The sequence below is a fragment of the Lemur catta genome, chromosome 17, assembly GCF_020740605.2.
Source record: "Lemur catta isolate mLemCat1 chromosome 17, mLemCat1.pri, whole genome shotgun sequence".
In the NCBI taxonomy this organism is placed as follows: domain Eukaryota; kingdom Metazoa; phylum Chordata; class Mammalia; order Primates; family Lemuridae; genus Lemur; species Lemur catta.
Window position 1 is genome coordinate 31319243 of NC_059144.1, and position 24034 is coordinate 31343276.

At 37.7% G+C, this 24034-nt stretch overlaps 1 protein-coding gene across 1 annotated transcript in view; it reads left to right on the plus strand.

The window, feature by feature from the left end:
- The window catches only part of PLCB1 (phospholipase C beta 1), a 646359-nt gene that overhangs the window by 195562 nt on the left and 426763 nt on the right, over positions 1–24034 (plus strand). Inside the window, exon 4 of the mRNA XM_045528129.1 lies at positions 14441–14509. Coding sequence (XP_045384085.1) covers positions 14441–14509 — 69 coding nt within the window. The remainder of the gene's footprint in view (positions 1–14440; positions 14510–24034) is intronic.

A 24034-nucleotide genomic window follows, 5' to 3' on the forward strand; every position in this document is an offset into this window, starting at 1 on the left:
ATTAACCCTCAGTTTTCTATGTCCTTTAAATGGTTGAATAATAATTCCATCAGAAAATATTTATAAAGCATTTGGGAATGCTTGTATATAACTAAAATGAAATTGAAGAAATCACTAACTTGAGTCTCAGCACTAAATGACCTTTAATGCAACAAAAACCCACATCATATTGTATTTTTCTTAACTTTACAAATAGACTTGCAGAATGGATGTGATATCAAGTGAGACTCCTTAGTGCCTAGAATTTATTTTTCTTTGTATTTCAGGTGATATTTTCTCTCTCTCTCTCTGTCTCTCTTCCAGCATATAAATTTTTACTTACTGACATATTTTGTTAAAAATAGCAACTGATGATCATAAACATCAGGTATTTTACTTAAATAAGATAATATGCTTTTTCGTGAGTGTTTTAAAGTAAATGTGAGTGTTTGTAAGTAAGGGAATTATTAAGAATGAAAAACCCTGGTATATCCACATGATATTTGTTACCAATCTATAAGTGTCCATTCCAGTGGTTCTTGAATTTGAGGGAACACTGGAATCACCTGTAGGATTTATTATGCCACAGATTGCTGGGCCCCACCCCCTGGAGTTTCCAGTTCCAGAGGTCTGGGATGGGTCCCAGGAATCTGTGTTTCTAATGGGTTCCTATATGATGGTGCAGCTGCTGACCCAGGGACCTTACCTTGCAACCCACTTGATCTTTCTACCAGATAATGCCAAAGTCATGGAGAAAGGTAGCCAATCTATGCCATCTCTCTGAGGTTGGACTACCTGATACGTCCCAAGTTTTGTATTAAAAAAAATAATAATGCCGAAAGACATACAGTGCTTAACACTCAGGTTAATTTAATTCCATAATCATAAAGCAGAATAGTACCAATTTTGGTACGTGGAGACTTCTGTACTTAATTTTGACTGACCCACATAAAGAAAATGTGATTCATCTGACTTGAAACTGAAAACCCAAATACCTTAGGTTGTGAAACATAGTAGGTTTTTATAATGGGGCCTGCAAGGAGACAAATGATTATTAGAGTGATAGGAGTTCTCAGGCCAAAGGTGTACAGGGAGTAAGTTGCCCAGATATTAGGGAAACAAGCAAGAAAATCATGAAAAACTGTAATGACAAACAAGGTGTAATATTTTCACTAAATATGAGTTCAGGGTCTGAGCTAAATGGATTTAAAATTTTTTTGCCTGGGTATTTACTTTCTTAATTCAGGGGAAGTAATTCTGAGGGAGATTTATTTTTAGGTTTTACTTTCATCTGAGCAAGAAGAAATATATTGTACAATAATGAAACAGTAATCTGTCCTCTTGGATGCTCAAAGCCTATGATAAGAATTCATGAGTTATTTATTTAGAAAAATTTATAACTCACAGACAGTAACCCTGGTCAATATTTAGGCTTCAAAAGGGATTATGAAATTCAGTTGTTCTAAACTCTAGAGGATAAAGTATTTTATCATAACATTATAAATTGTGGAATGAATGAATAAAAGTCACAGTGGGTCCTTTTGTGAAAGTCGGGGGCTGCCTGGAATCAGCATATAGGACTCAGGTTCAAAAGGTGAATGGTATTAATCAATAATATGATTATTTGGGGAAATGATCTGGAACAGAAAGATACCTCACAGACCAGGCAGGTAATATTCAAGCAACCAAAAAAGCTAATGACTATTTCTTATGACTATCTTGCCCTTGGTGAAAAATTCTAATACAATTACTATTTTCTCTCAACTATATTTGTAAGGAGGCATTGAAAAGGAGAATGTCTTGATTTGAAGGAAGGAGAGGAGGCAAAGAAATTCTGCCCTGCATTCTGCCCATGGCACTTTTATTTGGGCACAGTGCCACTGTCAAATGCTTCTTGGTTCATCACCTAATTTAATATTTCAGAAAAGTCATCCAAGGGCTATTTCTTTCTTTCTTTCTTTTTTTTTTTTTTTGTGGTTGTCTTTCTGGCAGCATTCTGTGGCTTCTCTGTTCTCAGAGTGTTCTTCTGTCTTGACAAAGTCAAGTTCATGCCTAAGCATGTGTAGAAACCCAAGGTCAAATGCACCTCTCAGCACCTGCACAGTGAGTTTTCAGGGGACTGTGTTGCCACAACTGCTATCGCCATCAAACAGCAAGCCTTCATGAGAGACGTGGCAGGGAGGCCTCCCTACTGTCTGGCTGCCTTTTTCCTTTACCCAACTTACACTATCTTATGCCCTGACTTATCTGCCCTGACTTTCAAAGAGGAGCCAGCCTGTGGGTTCACCAGCTTGTCTGCTTTGGTTGTACTCCATTGCCATAGGCTTGCAAAACAACCAGCAGTGGCATACCCCATGGCTTGTTCTTTCCCACCTTGCTCCTTCCTCCTTCCCTTCTTTTATTCCTTCTTTCCTTTCTTTGCAAAAATATTTATGATATATAACAGAAAAGTATATGACAAAATAGAAAAAAAAAAAAACCTCTTAAATATTTTTGCTTTAATTTTTTGCATTACCCCAAGAACCTATTTCATTCATGTACTTTGTCTTCAGGGTGTAATTTCATTCAATGTCATCCTTGGACTGTCACTTGCACTACCATTCTTTCTCCTTAACAGTGTCTCTTCTTATCGTCTCATTTCCAATTTCCTATCCTTTAATTTTTTAAAGATTCTATGCTTCTCACCAATTTATGGAGATAAACTACACTGTGTTGCCACATTTCAACCTTTTAAACAAAGGGAGTAAATGCAAGAATTCCTCAGGGAATTTCTCATGAAGGTCAAATCAAGTGTGTGTTGGAAGAAGACAAATGACTTTTATTAGTTACTTTTCCTTGTTTTGATTTTACCCTACTCTTCGGAAGGAAGCAGTAATTGTAGTAAACATAAGGCCTTGTAAACGAGTTTTTACACAATATTATTTCCATTCTCAGTGTTACGGAGTGCAAACACGAAGCATACAGGCATATTGCTCCATCGCTTCCTGTTCAGAAGCTAAAGAATTCCAACGGGATTGTTTACTTAAACTTCCTCTTGACAATTAATCCATTGCCCACCTCTCAAATCTGTCCACATATTACTGTGATCACTTAAGTTCCTACACCCTCTCTTTAAAACATTTCAATTTTTCATTAACTTACAGAGAGGGCATAAAAATTCCCTCCTTTCCACATTAGCTGCTAAAGTTTATTCCTGTAAAATTGTACATCCTGATTTCATCTGTCTCTTCTAAATCTGTGCCATCTGTGAGTTACGCCAAGATTTCTGGTGAGTAACCTGTATGTGGACACTTCCTTTGTCCTTGAATTTTATCCTTGCAGTAAATATTTACTTTGATTTCTTAATGATTATTAGATCTTTTTTCCTCTCCCCTCCCCTCCCCCCCTCCCCTGAGTGTCCCTGCAAGAACAGGACCTCTTTAACGTCTAGGTCTTCCCATACATTTTCTTTGAGATCTGTCCCTATCCCACTCTGGGTCTGACTGTGACTTCTTTTTACTTCCTTCTTCTCCGTCCCCAAAGAGGTGATAATACTAAATTAACAGAGTTTGTGAAAATGCCTAGAAAAATACTGTTACTGACATAAAACCTTTTTTTTTTTTTAAATCATCTTCATTTTTAAAGTAAAAAGTTTTGATGAAATGAATCATTTTTATTCATCTTTGGAGTAAGGTTTTATATGTTCCGTCATGGATAGATTTCTTTCTTTTTTTTTAAGCACAGGAAGCCAGAGTAGGTGGTGGAAAACAGAATAAATTTTTACCAAGAAGAAAGTAAAATATAATGGGTATGAACATATTCGTTTTTAGCTTTATGGCAAAAATAAACTGATTTGGTGGTTAGGTAAACGGAAGCTTTATTCGTCTTTTAAAATCAGGTACTGTCTCAGATTATCATGTGACAAAGCTTTTGGGAAAACTATTTGTGCATTAGCTTAGATGGTATGTACCCATATGTTTTCCCAGGAAATGGTCAGTGTATTTTAAAATTTGGTTAAGGATAATACAAATAAAATAAAATATAGTGTGCAGTGACTGCAAACTCAGTCTCAAAGAATGCTTGTTTAGTGGGTATATCATAATGATTGAAACTATCGGTAAAGATATTTTTTTAATTCCAAAAACATACAAAAATCTTTCAAGAGCCAAAAAAGTAATACATATAAAAATAAATGCAATTTAAAAAATAGTTTGTGATTCAGAATAATTTCAAATTTGGCATTATTTTCTAAGTTTATTTACAAATGATAGCTCTCTTGGATCACGTTCTCTGAACAGACTCAGTTGTGAGGGGTTGTGTGCAAGTGATTCATTAAGGAGGTGCTCCCAGGAGGTCACAGTCAGAGAGCGGAAGAGGCAAGAGAGAAGGGAAAGAGCCAAGTGAGGGTGAGGTTTCAGGTGAAGTCCAGCCTCAACCTAACCTGCAGAGAGCGCCAAAGCATAAGTCACACCTGGACGTCATTCTGCCCCAACACAAGCTTGCTGGGCTTTCACACTCCTGCACCTGTCAAACTTGAGCTGTGAGCTTTCTGGGGGTATATAGGCTTCCAGGCACCTCCTGTCCTCTGCACAGCTGGGTGAAGTGGCTCCAAGAAGTCAAAGGTAGTCCAAAGACCACAGGTGTCAATTGTTAGGAATAAAGCAGGTAGACACTGGGGATGGGTGTCTGATCAGTAAAGGAGCCCAGCAGGGATCTAGGTGAGTTTCCTACAGGAGCTTCTATGCAAATTTCCTGGCAAACTGGAAAATAGCCTTGGATTTAGTTACCTTTTCTATCATTTGTAGTTCTTGATATGAACAGCTAGCCTCATTTTGTGTACTTGCATTAGTGTTGAGATTGATCAACAAATGAATGAAAAGGAGAGTTTACTTCCGGTGAATTTACAGCACTTGGGCAAAACCGTGGGGCTGATTTATTGGTTGACTTGACCAATGTCCTTCTCATGAAAATGCAATTAAGCATGATACTCCACATTAGACATGTCTAGTCCTTACCCCTACAAATTAGCTTTAGAAAAGACTCAATTGGATTCTTTCTGTCTTGCCAGAAAATCAAAAGTGAGAAAAAGTCAAGAAGCAAGTTTTCTTTGAAAGGGGGGGTTGGGGAAAGAAATATTACTACACACTTGACCACTTAAAAGATCTCATTTTGGAAAATACATTAATTCTTTGTGTATTCAGGATATCACCTGAGATGAAAAGGTCATCAAAATGCAAACCTTTGGGTAGCAGAAAAATCTGTGATATATTTTGGAATAAATAGCTTCAGAAAATTCAGACTACCCAGGTAGATATAACAAACTGGCTATTAAGGTAAGGAAAGGATAAATGCCATTTACCTATACTTCAGAAAATAGGGAAATCACCAGACATGCCATGACGGTGTAATTAGAGAGAAAAGGAAATACGTTGGTTGCCAGCCCAGATGTGTCCATCATGCACAAGGCTGAATCAGAACGTGGAAATCAGCCAAGCCTCTTGAGAACCTCTCCTTGACATTGTCTGGCCTTCAGGGACCAATGTGGAAATGGCTGCTTTAATCTGCAGTGATGTTGGAGTTACTCATGAACACAGTAGTCTGAAGAAGACTTTTCCTGAACAGATTTATTAGCAGTTCTCTCATTGCTATTAGGACTCTAATGCAGTTATTTTACAAATGGACCTAGATACGCTGTCCAAGTGTCAGAATATCCTACAAGTTCTAGCCCTAGTTAATATCTAGGGCAATTAATATCAGGTTGCATCTGAATCATGCTGAGATGAATCACCCAACACGGACTGTTGGACCCTCCCAGAGGTTCTGATTTAGTAGGTCTAGGGTTCTCATGTGATGTTCATGCAGTTGGTCAAAGGACCACACTTTGAGGACCACTGGACTGGAGAAATTAAAGAATTTAAGTCATAGAAACAGATAAATGGTGTGTTCAAATATTATATTAAGGTAGGGTTGAGGGAATAGGAGCAGCTTGCATTGCCAGATAAAAAAAGCTTGGATGTCTGTTCAGCTATAGTAAAATAGGTGTAAACCAGAGATAACATTTTGGATGATTCAAAGGGAAAATCTGGCTACGTTTATATCATCTGGACTTTTCAAGTGGAAACAGCTTGTTTGTCTGATGAATCTATATCATTTTCATATTTCTTTTCAAAAGACCTTTTATGAAAATCGGATTCTATGCTCACCCAAAATATTCATGAAGATGGTTTTTAGCATTTATGAAACTATTTGCAAAATGATGGGTGTTTCTAGTTAATCTGATTAGCCCAAAATGAGGACTTTTGCTTACCACAGGCAATGATAGAAAATTGTGACAATGAAGTCTTTGTCACCACAGTTTTGATTATTTTTCTCTAAAAAGCCTTTGATTACTTACAAATACAGTATTATTATTTTTCCACAAAAATGTGGCAAATCCCTTCAAGAAATGCCTGGTAATAAATAGGTACTAGGAAAATAAAACATATTGTTCATAAAGACCCAATATATTCCTGATATTATTTATCTTTAGAATATATATAGATTTTCCTGGTGATTATGGAGGTTTTTTCTTCCATTTTTTATAATAAGGTTAAAATGAAGCCAGTTACTATCATCTTAAATTTCACCTGTTTTCATTCATTTGAAAAAAAAAATTGCAAAAGATAGTTCCTAACGTGTCCTAGAATCTTGGAAGCAAGTGTGGCAGTTTTTTTCCTTTGGAGTCACAAATGTATCCAGCTCTACCATTAATGCTGTTAAGTTTTATTAATTTTATGTCTTAATAAAGCTTTTGTGCTATCAATGTAATTTTATGTTAAGCTGCATTTAACTTTCAACTTAAGAAATATTTTATTCTTAGATGGGTATATAAAAGTTTGTCAGGTTGCTGAAGAAAGAAGTAAGAAGGAGAAAACTTGGCTTTTGCACAACCAGAAGCTAAACTATCTCAGCAGATAATCTACAAAAAACAAATTAGCTAGATATCTGCCAATGTATCTCACGTTGCCTTGTTATAGACATAGCCTCTGAAAATGAACATTACATTCTATTTATTATAAATTTTTTATACATGAGCAAAGACTTAAGTCGTTTATTATTTTTGTTTGGATTACTCAATATTCCTTTTACTTTATCAATATTGAAAAATAAATTTTTAGAGTAAAAAGTAGATTTGGGTACATATGAATTCTTCTTCTATCCTCTACCCAGTCTCAGTGCTCTTGGGCAATTGACATTTTTTCTGGAACTCGGTTTTCTCATTTGAGATCTCTTCCAGCTTCAACAGTCTATGATTCTATTATAGTAATTGTTTCTGGTTAGGCATATTCAATAATGGTGACAGCATTGCAGTCACTTTTATGCTGGATAGGGTGCCAAGGGGGCTGGGGGAACCTGCGGCCTTCTGATTTCAAGCTTGTTCTTTTTTTAAGCACCAAAGGGGGGAAAAAGGCTTCATCTTTCTCTGCTGCACCCCTTTTAATAGAACGATTTGTTCTGTGAAATGTGGATTCAGTCAAAAGACTGCACTGAAGGACCTAGAAGGCCACGAGTTTCCCACTCATACAGGTGGGCTGTGTTCTCGCCTAGAGCTCAAGTTCCTTTTCCAAGTACGTAGGTTCATGCTGTTGCCAGAATTCTGTTCCTTGCAATTGTGGAACTGGTGCTGTTACTCAGAACCCTTCCTTTTCATAGGCCATACACAACATAGCTGCTTCTTCGTCTCTCACTCCTAGACCCTCTTCAGAAAGGCTCACCCAGGATCTCTCTTTTGATTATCTTTAAGACATCTGATTGGGAAACTTCGTTACTCCTGCAAAATCCCCTCACTTCTGTCATGTTACGTAGTATAATCATGGGAGTGATAGCCCATCACCTTTGCTATAGTTTGTTGGTAAGAAGTAAGTTGCAAGGCTTTCCCACACTCAGAGGGAAGGGATTACACAAAGGCATGGATTCCAGGCCAGAATTATGGTGGCCATCTTAGAATTCTGCCTACCACAGGTAAGCAAAAATGTTGACATTTGTGATTGTTGTGCGGTGGACCGACAGTAGTCATTTAACTTCTCTGTTGGTTTTCTCATCTGCAAAATGGAGAATGACAGAACAAACAGTTCCTACTTGCCAGTGTTGTTGGAAAGACTAGTGAGATAATGCATGCAAATTATCTCTTAAAATTCCTGGGACATTATTGGTTTTTTATTGTTCGTAGTTATGATGACTATTACAGTCATTAACTATATTACTTGACTTGGCTGTTTTTAGTGGTAGGAACTTTTATCTCATCTAAATAATTTTTCAGTTTTTATTGTATTTGCACCTCTCTGAGAAGTCCCTTTGGATTACAAAACGTGTTAAGAGAAATTAGTTGGCTTTTGGGTCTAGTGTCTTCCTATATTCTGTCCTTGACTCCTGGAAGAATGCATGAACTCCAGACCTTGGTGAATTCCTCATCTCCCTAGGAAAGGCAATGGGACAATGAAAGAAGCAAGGAAAGAAAAAATATGAAAAGATATCTTCCACATTGTCTGCCATTCATATACCTGCCAATACTATTGGGCCAAAGAATTTCAAAGTAGGGCCAGGGATAACATTTCATACTCAAGAATAGAACAGATAACATCCACAGGCATTGGATTCCCTACTTTTTTTTCCCCATTATTCGGTGATATTTAAGAGACCATGGAAGCACGGAAGGTAGTTCACACTACTGTATTAATTTTCGGTGTCCCTAGGTTGCTTGTAACAATTAGGCATCTGGTTGGTTTTCTGGGTAAAAGTGAGTCTGACTCATATTTTATGTACTGTGTTGCTGTTAGTGCCAGAGTCTGACAACACCTAAATCTTCAGCAGGGTGTCACTCATTCAGTAAACCAGGATAAAATACAGCCTCTGTGCTGGACTCTATGTCAAGTACAGTACAAAGAGAGATGAAAGAGCAAGGTCTTTTTGTCAAGGGCTTCACACCAAGTGGGAAAGCCCCATGTCAATAGGTAGTTATAGTACTACCCATAACACAAACAATCTCATTGCTTTTTCCTACTTCAAATGTTAATCCTATTTTACATTTAACTGTGACACATCAAAGTGAAAATAAGTTTTCTCTATAAGTTTCTTCTTTTATTTAGGTTTTAAGTTTTTATGAAATATCTATAGACTGCTAGGTTTTCAGATCTTTTTCCTTTTGTTTAGTTGCATTCCACGTTTTTCTTCTAGATGGTTTATAGCAACTTTCAACTTTTCTCCTAGGATCTTTTCCTTTTCATTTGGAATGGGAAATGTTGCAAGCATAAGAATTTATATGTATGCAGTACTCCCCACTTGCTAAGTGGAAATCTAAGTTTAATATCTCAGTTGATGTAGCAGCAGCCAGCCCTATGAGGAAGATGTTGCTGGCATCTACATCTGTGTTTGACAGATGAGGATACAAGGCATGCGTGAACATCTGTAGTAATTTGCCTGCTATTGCATTGCTAATAAGTGATAATTCCAAAGGAGAAATGTACATTTTCTGCCTCCTAGTTCTATGGAATTTGCACTGTATAAAACCTAATCGTGTTTGCATAAAGCAAGCCAGATGTATCGTCTTTCTTTTTTCTCTGCGTTGGTTGTTATTGATGACCTGGGCATCTCGTTTCCATTGGTGTTTCCTACACTGCGTCTCCTTTGCAGGCTGTGGAAATAAAGACAAAAGTCATGCCTAGGGAACAAAGAAGACGAGACTAGGTGGCAGACAGTGTAGCGATTTCTTTGAGAGGTGCACTGCACAGATTTTTCAATCCCTCGCACAGGGAATAAAGTTAAAGAACAGAGTTGAGTCTAAGTCCATCTGCTTCTCTTTAAATTAAAACCATTCATTAAAAGACTCTAAAACAGATCTTTTTTAAAAAAAAAAAAAAGCATTGTGCATTTTAAGGATGTTTGGCAGTCAATAAAATATTCTAATGTATTCTACTTTTGGTAAATCGAGGTTGAACTACTTCATGAATATGCCGCATGTGGAGGTATACATAATCACACCACACACACCCGGCCATTAATATCTTCTCTGTGAAATGTTTGTGACTGTAATTGCTGCTCTGATTATATATTGTGTGAACTTGAAGCACGTTATTATATTGGGTGACTAATGGAATTTGGTAACAATGCACAGAAATTGGTATTCTGGAAAGAGTCGAGTTTTAAATTGTATTCTTTCCTGAGTTTGAAGTGGATTTCATGGCTCATCTACCTCACAGTATGTTTGTGGCTGATGGATTGAAATCTTCCTGCTGAATAGTAAACATCAAAGACAATTTAGGCTTCCCTTAGCTTGCTTGTGTCCCCTTTCTCATCACTCATTCAAAAAACCAAAGAAAAACACAAAACAAAAAAAAAAAACCCACCCCAAACTCTGATTATTGTTAAGTCACTTTCATTCATACGGACAGGAGGAGAAGGCATCTGTCAACACTTCAGTGGGTATAGCAGGGGTCTGCAAGCTTTGCAGGGTGTCATTGTGGGCCTTGGAAGTAAAGGGGACTGTTGGTGCATTCCTTTATTGATCCAGGTAGGTTACATATCTTTGGACACCCTAAACCCCTTTTCATTGTTGGATGGGCTTCTTAGGGGTTAGAGAGAACAAATCTGTTACTTTTCTAAAGATGTCTCTAATGATGGAGTATAATGCGAAGGTTAGATAGTAGAACATTTTTGGCAAACATAAAACAATTCCAGTGATCACTGGGGTTTCTCAACACTTAGAGACATTTGCTTGTGTAAGGTAAAATTTAGTCCTAAGAGAACTTATTAAAATAGAAGTTGATGGCGTTTGCCATTCAATAATTTTTCTTCAATTAAGTCAAATTGAAGCCTAGATTATTCACCATTAGGCATTCAGTAGGTGTAATATTTTTATTTGACAGTTCCCTATATAAAGAACTGACAGTTATAGATTTTTCATATAATGTAAGTAATACATAGTTTCATCAGTCATGTTCACACAAAAAGCCTTAGAAACACAACCCTATGAGTAAGTATATACCAGTGGTTCCCAAAGTGAGGTCCTTGGCCTAGCAGCATCAGCCTCACCTGGAAGTTATTAGAGTTGAATGTTCTCAGGTCTACCTCAGACCCACTGAACCAGAAGCTCTGAGTGGTGCCCTGCTAATCTGTGTTTTACCAGGCCTCCTAAGTGACTCTGATGTGTAGGAAGTCATTGTCAAGTTATTATCATACTCAGCCTTTTTTCTCTTTCTTTCTTTCTCTCTCTCTTTTCTTTTCTTTTCTTTTTTTTTTTTTTGAGAAAAGGGTCTTGCTATGTTGCTCAGGCTGCTCTGGAATTCCTGGCTTCCAGCCATCCTCCTGCCACGGCCTCCCAAAGCACTGGGATTACAGGCATGAGCCACCATGCCCAGCCCGTAGTTATTAATAGATGATAAAATTGATAGTCAGTGTGTTAGAATGACTGACCAATTGACCAAATACATGACTAATTAATTTTAAGCCTCTTACTCAAACCCAGTTTTTCTGCTTATGTATGATGTGATCTCTCTCTCAAAGAAAGGAGCAAAGGAATAGGGAATTCCACAAAGCTGGAAAACAGTAACTCTTAAATGAGCTGAGAAAGGGATAATTTCACTGCATTATTATAATGAAAGTGGGTTGTGAAATCTATAAACATGAGAAAATTAACCTAGAAAAAGTGTTAATGACACGAGCAACACTTTTCTGGTCCTGTGCATTGGGTTCCTCATTTTCTTCTTAGTGGAGAAGAGAAAAGCATGTAGTTAAACTCCAGAGGGGTGGCTGTGGAATGTTAATAGAAATGGGAGAGACTATTTTAGTCATCGCTTTCTAGCTGAACGAATCCATGGACAGCTTTTCTACCGGGTCTTTCCCATGGCACATTACCCCCGTTGATAGTGCCCTGTGGTGATTTTCCTGCACACACAATTTTACACACGAGTGAGAGAAGTTTCTTTGTGGCTGTGGTATCAGAATGAATCCCTAAGGCAGCAGGCAGTAACTACCCCTCCGGGGCTTAGGGAATGAACATTTTCCTCTTGAGCTGAAAGTAGAAAACTGTGTTCATTAAATGTAATATAAAAGTCTATAAAATGACGCCTGTTAAGATGTAGTTCTTTGTGAACTCAATTTGGGCTTTGTGTATATAATCAAGTAAAGTTTAAGTCTATTATTTGTTCAACTGGGAGGAATTTCCTTGAATAGAAAATGTTGATAATAAATTATGTAAACAGATTGTCTGAGATTTTTGTTATATGTATATATAAAAATCATACAACGTATATGGAAAAGTACATTAAACATAAATGTTAGTGTTTTATGAATAATTAGGACACCCATGTACTGACCACTAAATCCAAAAGTAATTATTGCTAATGCTCCATAAACCTCTGCTGCATATCCCAAGTCTGGTAGTTCACCGCACACAATTCCTCTATGTACTTTCACCTGCTGTTTTCTCTCTGAAACCACCCCCTCAACACACACACACACAATTATTAGGCTGGCAAACTCATTCTCATCCTTGTGTATTGGCTGTGAAGATGCCATAGCTCTCTGTAGCCCATGTCTGCAGGGCACTTTGAAATGTCTCCTTTAGAGGACAATAATTGGTTGGAGAGCTTTTCAAAACTGGGATCTTATCTTTGTATGTTTTGGTTAACGCTCAGTACTGCCCTATACCTGACAAATTCAATAAATAATGTTCAAGTAAATTAATGACTGGCATTTCCGCTTGGATAAACCACTCTAACCAACATCTCCCAGTCCTGAGGATTTCCACAGGGTCATACACAGCATGGAATGAGCTAAGGAATCCTCTAAAATGGGGAAAAAGAAATTTATAAGATCAGGATGAGCAAGAGAAGAGAAGTACTGTTTCCTGTCATCCCTTTATCCCACAGAGAGGTGTGGTGGGGCCAGGTGTTCTGTTGGACCTGCCGTGTGGGTTTTCATTCCAGCGGAGGGACTCCACCTCTGATTTGACCCTTCTTACACTGAAACTGTATGTGCAGGAAAATAAGCAGACCATTTTGAACCAGACATTTGGAATGGGTGCAGCTGTTTAAAGAAGTTGCCTGTGAACACCAGCTGCTCGTACTTCGGGACCTCGGGGCTATGAGAAGTTACAGTCACTCCTGTCCAGAGGATCTCTTGGCAGCTGAATCATGATGCTGTGCCTTCTGCTGGGAGAAGGGGACTAGATGCCTCCACCCACCTGGCTCATTGTCCAGGAAACATAAGTTGGACATCTGGAGTCACTTTTAGACAACTCTGCTCACTGTACCGCAGCAGTGTCTGGCTGGTGGTAGAGTCTACTGTCTGACTTGGTGATGTGTTCATCTTAAACCTCATAGCTCAGTGTCCTTAGCCTGACTTTCAGGGTTTCCAGACTTTGGCCCATATCCCTTTCTGGTATCATCTCCCATGACTTCTTATCATGAGTTCTATGCTCCAGCCAAATGGAAAACTGAATGTCCTCCCTCATGAGTCCCCTTCCACACTGATGCTGTGCCTGCACTTCTGCTATTCTGTACTCCTAGATGCCCGTCTGTCCTCCTTCTCCTTGCCCCTTTCCCTGCAATGTTCTCGGTCTCTAAGTGTCTCAAGGCCATGAATACCTCATGGTTCAGCCCAAACCTGTGGTCCTTTCTTGTCTGTATTTGCACGTGTAGTCCTTTCCAGCTGGGATGAGCCCTGTTCCTCCCTACTTCCGTTCTCCAAGTTTAATGACTCCTCCATGAACTTCTTTCTGAGCCTGTAGTGGAAAAACTCTTTTCTCTGCTGAGCCCCCATAAACTTTAAATTTGGCATTAACACACTCTCCCTTGTCTTACACAGATGTTTCTTTACATCCCTACTTGATGTCAAGTCCATTCAAAGAGGCAATCACAACTTTTGTGTCGTATACCTTAGAGTAACTTGCATATTATGGGTGTTCACTAATGGATAATGAATAAATGCAAAGATCAGGGCATGAGGTATGTTGTAAAGGTGGGGTGGGGGGCACTGCAGGAGGCAGATTTGTATGATTGCCTTTGCCAGATGAGCTGAGTGTGTGTGAGCTGATGACAGCATCTCCCCCCACCCTCCTGCATAATCCTCCACCCCCACTGAGATACCCTCATGCCCTTGCTTACACGCGGAGTGACTCCAAGGATTACTTTCAACCGTGAAACACGAAGGCCCGATTCATCATGATTTAGGAATGACTTGTAGGATAGACTAGGGACCCATACCACATGCTTTATGCTTTCAAAATGTATTAGAATATATATTAAAGTGAGCGGTTAGCAGTTAGCTATCTTTTGCTTTCCATGCCGATTCAATTGGGAGGTGATATAAGAGGAAAAATATATCCCAACTGCAGAGAAATCGGCAGGCAATTCTCAAGATAATATTATTATTTTAAAAGTGATGTCAATGACATAAAATAAAGATCCGTGTGGTTGCTTAACAATTTCATATTTTTGCCTTCCAGGAGACAGAGCTGTTGGATCTCAGCCTTGTCAAGGATGCCAGATGTGGGAGACACGCCAAAGCTCCCAAGGTAGGAGGCAGAGCAGTGTGCGTGCACCAGATGCTGCCTTGATTATTTAGCTGTGCCATGGTGTCAACTAATTGCCCCAATTAAAAGTTTCTCTGTTGTAGATGTTGTAAAACACAACAGCCAGTATGGTCTAAATACTTCCACTTTTATTAAAAGATGAAAACAATATATGGGCAGTTGGACATAGGGGATTACTTTATTCTCCCTAATTTTATTTTTATTTGAAATAAAAAAAAAAACAATGCCAAAGTTACTGGGTCATTCTAAATGGTTAAAATGTGCTTAAAATTATTTGAAAAAATCTTTGGACCTCATAAGCATAAGAGAACTAACCTTTAGACATGATGAACGGAGATTCCATGTATCTCAAATGCTTTGCAATTGAAATAATTTCATCCCTGAAGCCAAAAGGTGTATAGTCTTATTCTGCGAATGTTACTGGTGAAGACCCAAAGGTGAGTCGTATGCAGTGTCATTTGTTTTTGTTTGAAAAGCTTGCCGAAGAAATATTTAAAGAAGTATTTGCAGTTTATTTTTTGAGGATTGTTTCTGAATGTTGGAGGAAGAACATACATATGTTTATAACTTAGCTTATCTGGTAGTGTATAGCAGCAGAATGTGTTGGCTCACCATCAAAGTTGAAAACTATTTTTATTATATTTAAAATTTAGTACTTTAAATCCTTCGTTTCTAGCAGAGAGGTTATTGGAAAATAAAAGAGTACACTTAAGGGCTCAATGCCTATTTCCATAACTGATTTAAAAAGTAGTGATTTTCTATTTGAGTGTCTTCCCACAACTTTTATTTTATCTTTTAAAAGTCAAAATGCTTTCTTCAACATCCAAATTTTGATCTGTTGCTTTGGAGATGCCAGAAAGAAAAATTACCTGGAATGATGATTCTTCAGAGACATAACAAGGCAGTAGGTGCTAACAAATTCTACCGCAGAGCAAACACACAGCTGTTGCTTTTTTTACGGAAAGGGTTAAAATGAGTACAGTGAAATGTCAAAAATAAAATTAGTACTGTTTTCAAGAAGGCTGCTTCTGTAAGTGTTTCTTGTGAAATGGTTGCATTCATTACACTCATCTCCTAGTAATATATGATTTCAATAGTGTGGTCTTTCAAGGTGGTATCAGGTAATTGGTGCTTTGTTAATGATTCAAAATTGTTCACAGTTTTCAGTGTAAGAAAGAATGGTTTTTCTTCTCCCAACAATATTTCAGCCAAGTTTCGAGCATGCCTGTTAGTTCCAAGAACTACATCAATAACGTAGCTATAAAGTTTGCCTTTTAATGCAAGTTTATTGGCCCAATTTAAAATTTCAATATCAATATTGGTTAAAGATAGTGGCCTACAGTGTATCAGACCCTGCTTTGTCTCCACACATTGGGAGTCAACATCAATTCTTCTGCCTCATGGAGAATTTCTTTCAGACTTGAATCTATCTCTTTTATTGCAGTACATAGCTTGCTTATCAGTTAAGTGTTTCCTTTATGGATGCGGTTTGATAAATGTCTTGTGAATGTTGACAAATGAACAGAAGTAGGGTCTGTACTGTGCTCAGCTGATAAACCGCTATGAGATCCTGAAATACTTGAGGATGGGTTTTTAACGCTCAGAATACTCTTGGCTTTGACTGTTTTTCCGTTCTTATTCCTTGCTGGTGTTCAAGAACCTCACTCTCCTTTAATACAGTATTTCCAAAGCCTAGTTCTGTTGAATATTACCTGTGTGGCCTTCCTGAAACACATACTTCTTCCTCATTTGCTAAAAGGTGATAATAATAATAAGTACTTCAAATGATTGCTGTAAGGATGAAATGAAATAATTCATTAGCAAACCTTTAGCACAGGAGTTCTCAGATTTAACTGTTCATGAACTCACCTGGGAAACTTTAAAAAATTCTGGTACCTGTTTTCCACTCCCAAATACTCTGTAGTGCCACAAGAATCAAATTGTTTACACGTGTGACGTGTGGGGTGGGCATCCTGGTTTTGAGAAACAAATTTGCAGCAAAATTTCAGCACTGCTGCCTTAACTTATTGCTGGTATACAATAAGCACTCGCTAAATATTAGCCACTATTTTTGGTATTGGCATCATTATTTTTTGTTGATATTATTATTAAAAATTTCAGATCAGATTCGCAGGAAGCCAATTCTCATTTCACTTACTTAATTTGGAAAAGTTGATGTTAGCAAGAGGGATCGGAGGGGGGGGGAGAGGTTTGGCTGAAAGGGGCTTTGTGGATTGACAGGCAGGGAAGAAGCTGACATTAGTATCTGGCAAGCTTCAAGTTGCCAAAGAAAACCCTGGCTCAAACTGGAGAAATCAAAAGATAGTTTATTTAAAATGATTGGAATGTATTGAAAATTTCAATGGAAGTGCTCAGTTCAGGTGAAGTCTCATGCAGCTGCTCAATTAATGTCACCAAGGACGAGGTGGCCCGTTTTTTTCCACAGATCTGGCTTCCAAGGTGCTGGCAGGAGTCCCTTTTCCATCTTAGGGTTCCCCAGAGTGGCTGTCCTCTGTATGCCACCCTAGGCAACTCCTGGCTTCCCTACACGACAATAGTTTTATATAATGTGGGCCAAGAGAGAGCGTAGCTGTTCACTAGAGTACTCCAGAATGATTACGGTATAATTACCTTGTAGAAGAAGGTGTATGGCCTGGAGGAGGAAAACTAAAATAGACCATTGAGTTGTTCAGGACAAAAGCAGCAGCAGGACTTAACAGGAAAAGATTACAAAGTGTAAAGATCAGTACCAAGTGAGGGAAGTGAGGAAAGCTTCAAAACTTGGGACAAAAAGGCAATGTAACATGAAGACAGATTGAGAGCAAGACTTTCTGCGGGGGCTTATAGACCATAAAGGATGTAAGAACATTTGTGGAGCAGATATTTATCAAAATACCCAGGCACCCTGCAAATATTTATCTGTATATTCATATTATTTTTTTTTGTATTTCACAGCAACTCATTATATAAAAATTCAAGATCAAGTTGAAAATGTACTATTTTCCGTGCCTGCTGTGATTTGAAATAACATTCATAGGAAATGGAAAAGTGTCCATGTGTTGGCCTGTTGATGAATTTAAATGTCAACTCCCAGTATAATGCATACAATTCCAGATCTACTTTTCTGTATATAACCTTTGTTCAAGTTACCAGTTTTGAAATTTCTCATCAGAAAGAAATTAGGAGACTTTTATCCAAATGTAAAAACCAAAAGAAAACATCTTTGAAATCTAAAATGTATTTATTTTTCCTTTCTTGCTCCCAGGTTTATGAAGCACACACATAGAAGGGCTAGGTGCTTTGGTATATACATTTTGTACTTTCTGGGTGGTCATTTCAAAAGGATTTTTGCTTTTAAAGGGTGTTTATCACTGTGGCTTCTGATCTATTAGTAGTTCCTGACCCAGAAGATTAGTTTGGTGGCTCATGTGCAGCATTCATGAAATGAAACAGACTTGACTAGAAAATATCAATGTCCTGTGCAGAGCAAGTTGTTTCATGAAACTTTTTTCATGTATGTGTTCACATGTTCTTGGTCACAACATAAAGTGTAATTTTTACTGTGGGCATGTATATATATATATATATCAGAAAGATTTTTTAAATGATACTGAAAAAGATGATTGCTTCATCCTCAGGATTCTTAGGAAGTATTAAGTCCTTAGGTATATTGAAAAGTAGCTGAAACTAGGAAAGAAGATGTGTGGGTTCAGGTGCCAGCTATGCTATTAAAGAGCTTTAGGAAGTTGTGCCTTCTGCCTGTACCTCCACTTCCTCATCTGTGAAATGGGGGCATAGGGCACATGGTTATAGGTGTGTAAGTTCTGTTAGCCCTTTATTCTGCCTTTTCAATTAGCAAGTTAATCAAGCCAAGGCTCTCCATCTTACAGATCTAAAACTGATGTTGAACAAGTTTACATAAAACTCCTTTCCTTGGTCAAGCAAATCGGGTGAACTTAAAAAATCAGGTCACACTCTAGACAAAGTAAAGTTTTATGCAAGCAAAAAGGATTTAAGACTTAACGTCAAACTTCACACATGGCTTCTTGGGAGCAATTCTAGTATTGCTTTTGGACTCCATGAGGATTGATCTCATGGTTACAGAGGCCCCTCCAACTTTAGTACATGAAAACTACATGCTGCTGCCATTCACCTCTCAATGTTGTATGTGACAGTATCACTGAAAAATATTTCCATAGTTTTATTTTCAAACTGTTTCATGCAAAGGAAACTGCTTCGCATGTTTATCTGACAACCAGTTCATTCTATTGCTAAAGGGCAGTTATTTCAGATGTGTAACGGTGATTGTAATGTGGATTCTTTGTAGCTATCTAGGTCACAGTTAAATTCTAGGTGGTACATAGTATCATCATCTCTCTCAGTAGTCGCAGCGTTGAAGAGAGATAGGGTCTTTCTTAGGATTAGGGTTTAGCTTAAGTGAATGTTGTGGCTAGTTTGATCTTCTATCCAGACCACTCAAACTTTCTCCATTATCAGCAATAAGACTGTTTTGCTTTCTTATGATTCATGTGTTCAGTATAATAGCACTTTTAATTAACTTCTAGAACTTTTCCTTTGCATTCACAACTTGGCTGACTGGCACAGAGGACGAGCTTTTGAACTATCTCAGCTTTTGACGTGCCTTCCTAACTAAGCCAAATCTTTTCTAGCTTTTGGTTTAAAGTGAGAGATGTGTGTCTCTTCCTTTCACTTGAACATTTAGAGGCTATTGTAAGGTTATTGGCCTAATTCCAATCTTGTTGTGTCTCAGGGAATAAGAAGGCCCCAAAAGAGGAAGAGAGATATGGGCACAGCCAGTCAGTGGAGCAGTCAGGACACACACAACATTTATCAATTAAGTTCACTGTCTTATATGGGCACAGTTCATGGTACCCCAAAGCAATTCCAGGGGTAACATAAAAGATCACTGATCACAGATCATCATAACAGATTTAATAATAATGAAAAAGTTTGAAATACTTGAGAGAATTACCAAAATGTGACAGAGCCAAGAAGTGAACACATGCTATTGGAAAAATGGTGCCAATAGCTTGTTCCACCTGGGGTTGCTACAACTGTTTCATTGTAAAAAATGCAGTATCTGCAAAGTCCAATAAAGCAAAATGCAATCAAATGAGGTGTGCCTGTATCTATAGCAGTCAAATTCATAGAGATAGAAAGTAGAATGGTGGTTGCCAGGTGCCAGGGGAGGAGAAAATGGGGAGTTATTCTTTAATGGGTACAGAGTTTCAGTTTGAGAAGATGACAAAGTTCAAGAAATGGGTGGTGGGGAAGGTTGCATAACAAGATGAATCTATTAAATGTGATTGAACTATGCACTTAAAAATGGTAAATCTTATATATATTTTAACCATAATAATAATAAACAAAAGGAAGAGTCTGAGAAGGAGCAACCAACAAGGAGGGTGAAGGATCAGAGAAAGCATATCCTGGATGCCTAAAAAAAGTACTTCAAGTATTTCAAGAAAGAGAGAGTTAAATCGTGAATTTGGATCAAATGAATTTTCTTCTAGTAGATTTTTTTTTTCTACTGAGACTTCACTTTTGCACACTTATAATTTTACTGAAGATACCATTTTGCATATGGTTTAAACTTTTTCCCTTTATTATGAGCATTTCCTGCTAATATTCCAACATAGGCCATTTAGGGGTTGTTGAATCTCAAATAGCTCATCATAGAATCTGGATGCCAATATATAAATCTCATAATGAGCTGATATTTGGATGTTATACAACAGTGGTTTTAATGAATCATCCATGAGGCCTGGAGTTGAAATGAATGGTTTATTTATTGTCTCCTTTTGCTGATTATGTGCTATTTTCCTGACTTTGTACCAATTTTACCATTGTGTGAAGCCGCAATCATAAAATTGGATGTAGATGTTTGAGGTTTAGGAAAGAAGAAAACTCTTTATACAAGCAAATAAAGATTTCTGCCTTTTTTCACTCAGTTGCTAAGAAGATCAATCTTTGAGGCTTACTCTTGGCCCCAGCTGTTTCTTAATTTACCTAACATGTTGCAATTGTTTGTTTTTGTCATTCTGTTTCTGTAAATGTGTGTTTATTTACATCTTTAATAAATGGGCAAAATAGGGCTAAAAATTTACAAAACGATCTATGTGTGTGTGTGATGGTTTTGACAACTATTCACATTTATCTTTAGATGTAAATTATATGGCATAGTTCCTTTTTTATGTTCATTAAATTCCATAGATGTCAGTGGTTTCCTTGGAAACAAAAACCTTTATATAACTAGTCAGAGATTTGGTAGCAGAAATATCAGGATGCTGGCGGAGGTGTGGGGGGTGGTTAAGGAATGGTTCCCTTGGTAGACATTTGCATTTAAAACTCTTCTTGCCTTTATACCTCGCCCTTACTCTCATGGCCATTCAGTGGTGAACAAGAGAAGATTTTTAAAGCTACCATTATAGGATGTCTTCTCTAATGGTTAAATGCTTTTTACTTTTCTTCCCCCCCCCCCCCCCCCGAAAAGCAATCACAGATATGCTAAGTCTTTTCTGGGATGTTAGTATAATTTCTCAAATTTTAGAAGAGGTTGGTTTGTCTCTTGTCAATAGGTAAATCTGTGTATTTGACCAATGTCTACATTACTCAGTATGTGTGTATGTCTATCTGTAAAACACAGTAAACTGAATATGTGTGAGGTTGAATCAAGATTCCATGTTATTTATAACAAGAAGGACTAGTCTTAGGACCCTACCACCAAAGAGTTCAAAAGGACCTTAAAGGTTTGTAGAGAGGGTAGGGGGAAAGCACAGTCATGACCAGAGTTAATTGTAGGTAAAAGTCATGCCAGCCAAGAGTACCAGAGTATTCTCATTGTGGGGGGACCCCTTATTGAAGACAGGATTAGTACCATGAGTTAAGTAAAGCCCAGGTCCTTTTTTTTTTTTTTTTTTTTTTTTGAGACAGAGTCTCACTCTGTTGCCTGGGCTAGAGTGCCATGGCGTTAGCCTAGCTCACAGCAACCTCAGACTCCTGGGCTCAAGTCATCCTTCTGCCTCAGCCTCCCAAGTAGCTGGGACTACAGACTGATGCCACCATGCCCGGCTAATTTTTCTAAGTTTGCAACTCATTTTATCATTGCTTTTATCTGGTGTAATTTCAATCTAAATCCAATTTGTTCTACACGCAATGATACAGAATTGCGTTTTGGAAACATTTCTCAATTTTAATTCTTTCAAATGCAACAATACGCCATCTTGTGGATGTATCTGATATTCATTTCTTTAATACTACAGAGTGAACCGCTTTCTAAGCCAGGGTTTTTAATCTTGGATTCACATATAGAGATATGAGAAGCACTTGGGGACCTTTTATTAATAAAATCTTGATGTGAAGGCTGTACCCAGATCAATTAGATTAAAATGTCTGATGTGGGGCTCAAACACTGATATTTTCTTTAAAGTTCCCCAGAGATTCCAGTGTTCAGCCAAGTTTCAGAACCATAACTCTATGTAAAAAGAGTACCAACTTCAATGGATGATTTCTTTTTAAAAATAGGGATTTTTATGTAGAAAAGCATTGAGAATTTTCCTGCAAAATTTCTGGTCAAAAGGACCACTTTTAAATCTCGTCTGTCTGAAAACTTGACTGCTACACTTAATACGGAGAAATGGACCATAGTGTTTGTACTAATCCCTTCTGACTGCCGTAGCAAAGTACCACAGTACAATTCAACCCATAACAGTATTCCCTCATTACATGACAAAGCCAAGTTTATTATTTACTTATTTATAAGGAGTAGCACTGTAAGATTATTTCGCTCTTGGTTTAATATAGATAAGTAGATTTTTTTTCTTTATAATCAATACAAGTGCTGAAGTAGATAGAACTTTGTAGTCAGATTTGTTTTGTGGAGTGCCTTTATTGTGAAATGTGTTGCTTTCATATCATTAGCATTCATTTTTATATGATCTGGAGCATCCAGCATGTGTCATTGTGCATGATAAGTGCCTACAAGAATGTAGTCATTAAGGGTACAAGCTCTTGGGTCAGATAGCCAAGCCTCCAAGCCAGCTGAAAGCTTTATAACCTAGCAAGTTTTGTCACATCTAAGATTTAGTTTCCCCATGTGAATTACAGGAATAATCTCCTTGTTTATCTAATCTGGTTGGAGTCATTGAGTCCTATTGAGGACTCAGGGGCCAGGAGTCAGTGATAACATGCATGTGAAGCACTTAATGCAATTGTCACAAGCATTGTATGTGCCACATACATTGTATGTGCCACATACATTTTAGCTATCATTATTAATGAACTTTATTAAGTAAACATAAAGTGTAACTGATGTTCATGTGATGTATTGTAGTAGGTAAAAGCAAGTCCAGGTTGCATGATTCATCTATTTATAATAGAATTCCATGTACTACTATGGATTGCTTCACACTGAGAGATTTATACTTTCGTAGCTCTGGTGTTTAAACCTACCTATGAAAACCTAATTTTTTTATGTTAACTATAGAAAAATGAACTTCAGGCATATTTATCTTCACAGCCAAGCACCTATCCCGAGAGAACTAGCACAGCAGTGTTGTTGTACCAAGACGTACAGTTCTTATTTAGAAAACTGTCTAGATTTGCCAACAGTTAAATGGATTTTCCCAACAAGCAAAATAATTTTAGGGCAATGGACTATCAGTTAAGAACATATTGATATATTTTTCTGCACGATGAAGCCACTGAAGCAAAATCCAAAGCACCGTTTTAAAATGGAATAACAAGGTTTGGGGTCAAAGAGACCCAGATTCAAATCCCAGTGCACATATTAGCTGAGAGATGCCAGGAAACTTTCTTAGTTCCTCTGAATAATACCTGCTGTATTGAGTTGTCTGGTTATTTGTATTATGACTGACTACAAGATGCAAATCATAATGTTTGACAGATTGTAGGAGCTCACTCATTGCTACTTAACCTGCCTACCTGCCTTAAGTTCACTTTGTGGTTTATTCTTTTTAGTGTTCAGTGAGACTGATAGATAATTATGCATATATATTATTGAACTGCATCCATTTGGGATATTAGGTTCTAAAGTAATTTGGCATGTAATATGACGCGTGGTCCAACAGGGGGAAATACTGGGATGTAATTTGACACATGACTGAACAGAGGAAAAAGTTTACAATGGGAATATTTTCTGAAAATATGGAGCATATCATTATAATTTCTTTTCAGGCTTTAGGACTTGAAGTAGACTAGGCACTATGCTTGTCTTCAGGTGACCTGGGTGCTATGGTTTGAATGTTTGTGTCCTCTCCAAATTTATGTTGAAACTTAATCTCCAGTGCAATAGTATTAAAAGTTAGGGCATTTAGGGGGTGATAAGGTCATGAGGGGTCCTCCCTCCTGAGTGGGATTAAGGCCCTTATAAAAGAAGCTTCACACAGTGCTCGGCCCTTTTTGCTTTTCCTCCTTTGCCTGATGAGGACATGGCATTCAAGGAGCCATCTGGAAACAGAAATGCAG